Source organism: Etheostoma spectabile, chromosome 15 (genome assembly GCF_008692095.1).
Source record: "Etheostoma spectabile isolate EspeVRDwgs_2016 chromosome 15, UIUC_Espe_1.0, whole genome shotgun sequence".
Lineage (NCBI taxonomy): Eukaryota > Metazoa > Chordata > Actinopteri > Perciformes > Percidae > Etheostoma > Etheostoma spectabile.
The window spans coordinates 15066504-15073497 of NC_045747.1; the positions used below are offsets into that span (position 1 = coordinate 15066504).

A 6994-nucleotide genomic window follows, 5' to 3' on the forward strand; every position below is an offset into this window, starting at 1 on the left:
ACACACACACACACACACACACAGGCTACCTCTGTATTCTATGCGAGCAGATATATACACTGTAAACATATGGGGCAGGTCTTGCTTGTTTGTGTAATGTAGGCTAACAGGCCTACATCTGCTTGCTTTCTTGCAGGGTGTGCATGTAGACCAGTTAAGCTATTTAATAGATCCGAATATAATCATATTCCCCTCCTAATTGTTTAACTTCTGCTACAGCAGGATGATCCCCAACCCCTCCTCTTACTTTAGTAGAAAGTCCTTCCCATTTTTCCTGAGACCCAGATGAGCTGGATGCTGTCTCTTCTGGTTTGAAAGCACTGCTGGCTGGCTGCTTTGCTCACTTCACTCACACATATGTAATTTCTTTTTATTTTAAGTTTTATTGTTGATTCTGTTTTTTCTTTTTTTCTTTTATAATCTCCACCCCGATCCCCATCCTTCGTGTATTCATGCATTTCATTTTCTCAGACAGCCATTCTGTAGCCTGCCTAGCGTGGGATGCTGGAGCGTGGGAGAGAAGAAGGGGAGATTTGATGCCGACAGTAAAAGAGGTGTGGCATAGTCAATCATGGGGGATTCAATATTCAACTGCTGTTATGTCCCACCCCATCCCCCAGGCGAGGGGGAACTCTCCGGGTCCAGACGCTCAGAGATCATGGCCTCCAATTCGGCGAACATCTCCTCCGACAAGCGCTTCCTCATCTTCTTTGACTTCGATGAGACCATCGTGGATGAAACCAGCGACGATCTAGTGGTGCAGGCCGCCCCTGGTCAGCACCTCCCGGGCTGGCTGAAGGACACCTACCAACCCGGCCGCTACAACGAGTACATGCAGCGCGTGCTGACCTACCTGGCCGAGCAGGGCGTCACCGAGAGCGACATGCGCAACATCATGGAGAAGATACCGGCCACCCCCGGCATGATCACCCTCTTCCAGTTCCTCCGCACCCGGCCCCCGCAGGACTTTGAAGTGGTGCTGTTGTCCGACGCCAACACCTTCTTCATCGAGTCCTGGCTCCGGCGTGCCGGTGCCCGCCCACTCTTCCACCGGATCTTCAGCAACCCGGCCACCTTCAACAAGGATGGTCGGCTGGTGATGCGGCCCTTTCACTCCCACGACTGCCCGCGCTGCCCCAACAACTTGTGCAAGCAGGTGGTCGTCAGGGACTACGTGTCTCGAAGGACGCAAGAGCGGGGCCGTCCGTACCAGAGGGTCTTCTACGTGGGGGACGGAGCCAACGACTTCTGCCCAGCGCTCTCCCTCGGGCCCCGGGACGTGGCTTTCCCGCGACGGGATTTCCCCATGCACCGGCTGATCACGGAGACCCATGAAGCCATGCCCGGGGAGTTCAAGGCCGTCACGGTGCCGTGGGTCAACGCGGAGGAAGTGGTGCAGAGGCTGAGGAAGCTGGTGGCAGAGTAGCCTAGAGGGGTGCACACTGCAGAGACAGGAAGGGGGGCAGTAAGGGGCCAATTGACACTTTTAGTCACATACTCAGGTAAAATAGTCGCAGGGACTATCTTCCAAGCAATAGCCTACAATCACTTGTAGCCTACTGTCAGTAAAAAATAAAGTGTGTCTAGTCTGCACGTGCCTCAGTCTAGCCTCTCTTGTTTTGTTCCAAAGGTCACTCAGAACAGAGGCAGGTTAGTGATTATGGAAGCCTGCCACTGTCACCAGAAGAGAGGAAAGCAATGATAATTCCAATGCTTTATGAGGCCTATAGGCAATAGAAAAACATTTAGAAGTAAGAGTATGAGTTGGTCTGTATGTGTATCATAAATACCCTATTGCAATGGGTAATGGTGCTTTTGAGTGTTAACCTGGGTCAATAAAGAAACCTAAGTAGCAGTACTATTTCAAATATTACGGATGCTTATGTCAACTAGCCTAAGTGATGGGTTGCTCTTTAATAGCAAATGTGTTTTCTTATCATGCACTTTTTTTTTTTTTTAATACGAATTGTAAAATAAGTCTCAATACAGGAATCTGAGTAGCCTACACTGCCATCTAATGGGCATTTCAACATATCTACAAGATGACCAAACACTATTTTTTTGTATCAATATGCTTCTCAGAGAATATCCTATGTCTAATTTAGGAATGTATGACAATGCTCTATGGTTGTTTATTATGTTTATCATTCTGTTGTGTCTGTACTGTGTGGGCCAGGCCTACTGAAAGAAATATTAACACCAGCAGGAATAAAGCCATCAACTGAAACAATGCTTGTGTCTGAATGCATCATTAAACCTCATCAACATCCACATGGAATAATTCATACACCCCCCTGTTGTATGCTACATGTAGCCTATCTGAAGGCCACATTCTATATTTGAACATCAGTGCTTCTTTTCAACATCACGCTTCACTTCTCTGAAAGGTTAATGTAGTCATTTGCAATCATACCACATCGACAGCAGTTTAAATACAAGTCCCATGAAAGGGACAATAATAGAACAAACTAACAATAGAAAAATCTTAAGGAGGCTAATTTAGTCACGTTCCACCAAATAGCCTAGAGGTGCTATTAGTGTTTTTGTATTTAACATCAGTAGAAATGGGTATGTTTCTGAAATACTCATTACTTATTTAAAAAGTATAGGTTCTTTAGTTTTTTAATATTTATAGATTGTTAATTTTCATAAATTAATTTAAATCTTAGAAAGTTGTTCTGGAATAAGGCTATAGGGCTCATTCAATTGAACTTATTTAATTTTCAGTTATAAGTATCATTTATTTATCCATTATACAGGTCCATTACAGGCCTAATAAGAGTATACACTTTTAATACCACGCACACCAGGCCATTTTTTTCAGGTAGATTTATATTTCATGACCAACTGTCATGAGTAAATGTTCACTGTCCTCAAGTGGTCACAGTGCCTAACTACATTCTCGTCTATTTAAAGAGTCTGTTGTCAAAGCGGCTTGTCGCAGGACATTTTTTATTGAGCATATACTGTAGTAGTAACAGTATACAGCTACAAGTGTATGCAATGCAAACAGGTCAAGTACACCAGGGGAAATACAAAAATTAAACACTAATAATAATAAAAAGAAACAATACAACTGAATTTACATTGAGGATTTGAAAAGTATAGTGAGTGTGTTCTAACAGCTTTCCTATTACTGGAACAAGACATAGAAGTAGAGTGTTAAATGTGAATGGACAGCTTTATGAGAGATGGGGTTTTATTTTGGAATTTGGACTTATGGATGTAAAATTTGGTCAAAATGTAAATCAGGTTGATTAAATAAACTTGAGAGGTGAGATTTGTGTCTAATTAAAGAAACCAAAAATTACGTTTTCCCAACACAAGGAGAATTCAGGGTAAATAAGATCAGCCATGTAGACAGTTTACTCAAAAGTAATTTAGTATGAGGGCAAAACCAAAATAAATGCACTCTTTGATTCCCACGAAATGTACTGTTTACATTGCTGTCTATGTTAAGCTTCTGTATATAGTGGTTTGTTGGGTAAAACCTATGAAGCATTTTAAAAGACATGTCTTTGACTTTATTAGTCAGTAAAAACTTCTGCGGCAGAAGCCAGGCCTTGGACCAGATAAAGAGGAGGGTGTAGCTTACTAAATATCATGTTGGGAAAGGTTGACAAACCATTTTGTTGATATTCTTAAAGGGTGGAGAGAAGCAACTTCTCCCAACATCAGTATGAAGTACATTACCTAAAACGGGGAGATAACCATCAGCCCTGTAACCTCCAAAAAATGCATTTACACCTGTGGACATCAAAACTCCCTGATTAACAGGGATACCACACTCCTGTAGACATTCAGATTAAGAATAAAGTTGACCATCTTGGTTAAATAATGGACTGACCAACAGAATATTGTTATTAAAATAAATTGATCTAATTTTGAATAAAAACACATGCATTATTCTGTGGGGACTACAGTTATGTCTGAAGATTAAAGACTAGCTAGGCCAATAATATTTCTTCATGAAAAGAAGCAAGTATGAGGGGAATTATGTCAATATTATAGTTCCAATCACGTGATCCAATTGAATTTAAATGTATCATTTAAAGTGTTAAAGCTCGAAAAGTTAAGGCCACCTTTACGGTACTCATTCGTCGGAAAATGCCTTAAAGTCTGGCCGAGTCTATGCATTATGCCCAAGTTTTGACACACAGCTATGCCAAATGTGCAGTGAATTGCTGGGACACATACAACATCTACCGATGGGGGCGATAGTGAGCACAACGATGAACGCTCACCGACCTCATTCAATAGAAGAAGAGAGGCGGAAGTAATTTCTCATGCGCATGGCGCTATTTGTAAAGTTATTCATCTTCTGAATACATATACCCAGCTTGTAACTCGTTTGACAATACTCTTTCCTGACCGCGTTATAACACAATACAGGTACGTTGGTTTTGCAGCCTGCGAGTTATAGTTTTGTGCTGTGTGATAACGTTAGCTAAACAACGTAACTGAAACGTCGCCTCCAAGTCATTCATTTCTTTACTGTTAGCTTGCTAGGATGCTAGTTTTTGGCTCGCTAATAACATTGCCAACACCAGGAAAAAAAAGCAATTTATTGAAAACTGCTGCCTGGAACTAATTTTTTTTTTTTGTGTGAGTTTTGGCTGACAGCAAGCATCTGTACGCTTGATACATTTTTGTTGATGCATAAATGCTAACGTTGCATGCAAAGCTAGCATTGGCGTTACTGGTAATTTAATTTAGGCTACTGTTAAGTAAGCTAGTTATCTAGTGGTATCACCGACCTTTTGGAAATATAAGCAAAGCTTAGCTAATTCACATTGCAATTCAAATTATTACAAAGGAGACGTGAAAATAACTACATTGACGTTAATGGTGTACGTTGACTCACACAGCAAGACTTCACGTTACACAGCTAATTAAAACTAATTACATGTTAAAACACTTCCAGTTGTATCCTGTTGTATGCTTTCTCCACATTAGGTAAAGATATTATTTGTCTAATATAAAAACGTTTCAGCTAAAATGCTGTAGAATTGTCTTTTTTGCATTGGATCTTGTTCCTATATTGGCTTTACCATTAAACAAAACGCACTAATATTCATTAACGCCCTCTGTCAGTTCTCTACAAGATGGAGGCTGATCTGTACGACGAGTTTGGAAACTACATTGGTCCAGAGCTGGACTCTGACGACGATGAAGATGATCTGGATGCAGGGGACAGAGATGTTGACGAGGTACGCAAAAAAAAATCAGTGTTAACAGTCACGACTAGGTAGTAATTTAGATTGTTTATACAATATGTGCTCACATGTCATGTTAATAACTCTCTCCTTGTGCAGGGTGACGAAGATGATGATGATGAGCCTGCTGATGCTGATGAGGATGTCCCGGGTATGGAGGTGGTCCTGCATGAGGACAAGAAGTACTATCCTACAGCAGAGGAGGTTTATGGGCCCGAAGTGGAAACTATTGTCCAAGAGGAAGATACACAACCTCTCACAGGTTAGACACAAAGAACATCATGCTCTGTATTTGCATGTTTACAACAAAGTGCATAGTGTTTGGTTACTTAATCCACATACTTTCACCTATTTATAATGGTATGTGATAGATGCTAATAAGTCATATGCTATTAAGATAAACATACAAACGCTAGTGTTTTCTCTCCAATCCAGAGCCTATCATCAAGCCTGTGAAGAACAAGCAGTTCACCCTGATGGAGCAGGAGTTACCTGCCACTGTTTATGATATGGAGTAAGTTGTCTTCATGGTTGTAAGCAGGATGTCTTGTTATTCTTTGCCTGAAATGTCTGTAGATGCAAATGTTCATCCAGATCCTAACTGGTGCAACAGCACTCTTTTTGATCTAGTGTAGTTCCCATTACATATCTTTCATTTACAAATGTTTGTGTCACCCCCCCCCCCCCCCACCCCCCCTCTCCTCTCTCGCAGATCCTTGCAGATCTAATGGACGGTCCTGAGCTAATCCGTAACATCACCCTGTGTGGTCACCTTCACCACGGCAAGGTTAGAGTCTGCCTTACGGGCTGTTTCTAACTCAGTTTTTCCATTTAGCTGTGTGGGTTTCTACTGAGGGCTCTTCTGTGGCATTTTGCCAGAGAGGACATGTGTTCCTTAGATTTAAAATTTGTTGGAGGGTAGGAATGTTTTGGAGCATATGCCAATAACGTGGCTGCACTTGAGACTCATCTGTGACTCATGGAGATCTAATGAATTTGTTTTTTTCTGTTCAGACCTGTTTTGTGGACTGCCTGATTGAACAGACGCACCCAGAAATCAGGAAAAGAGATGATGTGGATGTGAGTGTTGACAGTACTAATAAACGCATCTTTGCAGTTTATTACATTTGGATGATGTATATGACAGCAGAAACTAACATGACTTTGGGCTTTTTCAGCTCCGTTACACAGACATCCTCTTTACAGAACAGGAGGTGAGTGGTTTGTTTGAACTGTGGCATAACACTTCTTGAAATACATTTGGTTACAACATATTAGAATGGCTAGTAATTGTAAACATTGTAATGTGATCGACAAAAGAATGCAGTTTAATTGAACAACTGGACTTAGTCTTCTAACAAAGCAACGTTGCAGGACCTTGTTGCCAGAAATTATAATTTTTAAGAAAAAAAAGCTTTAACGATGAACTTTGGTACCCTTCCTGCAAAGGTGATTTCTATCTTGTTCTTTTTCCAAAGAGAGGAGTTGGTATCAAGAGCACCCCTGTCACAATGGTCCTACCAGACTCCAGGGGCAAATCCTACCTTTTCAACATCATGGATACACCAGGTATTGTGTGCAGCTGGATGCTTTGTTTCCTGTAAGTATGGTTTGGTGTATCATAGCAGAAAGTGATGTAAAATCTTGTGTCTCCCTCAAAGGCCACGTAAACTTCTCTGACGAGGTCACATCCAGCATCCGGATCTCAGACGGTGTTGTCCTCTTCATAGACGCAGCAGAAGGAGTGAGTCGCTTTTTTTTTTTTCTTCTTCTTCCAA

The 6994-nt window shown here is 41.5% G+C and overlaps 2 protein-coding genes across 5 annotated transcripts in view; both read left to right on the forward strand.

Moving 5' to 3' along the window:
* Positions 1-2227, forward strand: part of phospho1 (phosphoethanolamine/phosphocholine phosphatase 1) — a 13666-nt gene extending 11439 nt beyond the window's left edge. For 2 of the 4 annotated variants that reach the window (XM_032537379.1, XM_032537376.1), the window contains one exon: positions 621-2227. In XM_032537379.1, coding sequence (XP_032393270.1) covers positions 659-1426 — 768 coding nt within the window. In that variant the 5' untranslated portion in view covers positions 621-658 and the 3' untranslated portion in view covers positions 1427-2227. Of the gene's footprint in view, positions 1-99; positions 360-471 lie in introns of those variants that run through there. The other 2 variants (XM_032537377.1, XM_032537375.1) reach the window with 2 other exon arrangements.
* A 3088-nt stretch (positions 2228-5315) lies between these two features.
* eftud2 (elongation factor Tu GTP binding domain containing 2) overlaps positions 5316-6994 on the forward strand; it is a 12543-nt gene continuing 10864 nt past the window's right edge. Inside the window, exons 1-7 of the mRNA XM_032537805.1 lie at positions 5316-5478; positions 5652-5730; positions 5929-6003; positions 6231-6296; positions 6395-6430; positions 6695-6785; positions 6878-6960. Of these exons, the coding sequence (XP_032393696.1) occupies positions 5944-6003; positions 6231-6296; positions 6395-6430; positions 6695-6785; positions 6878-6960 (336 nt within the window). The 5' untranslated portion in view covers positions 5316-5478; positions 5652-5730; positions 5929-5943. The remainder of the gene's footprint in view (positions 5479-5651; positions 5731-5928; positions 6004-6230; positions 6297-6394; positions 6431-6694; positions 6786-6877; positions 6961-6994) is intronic.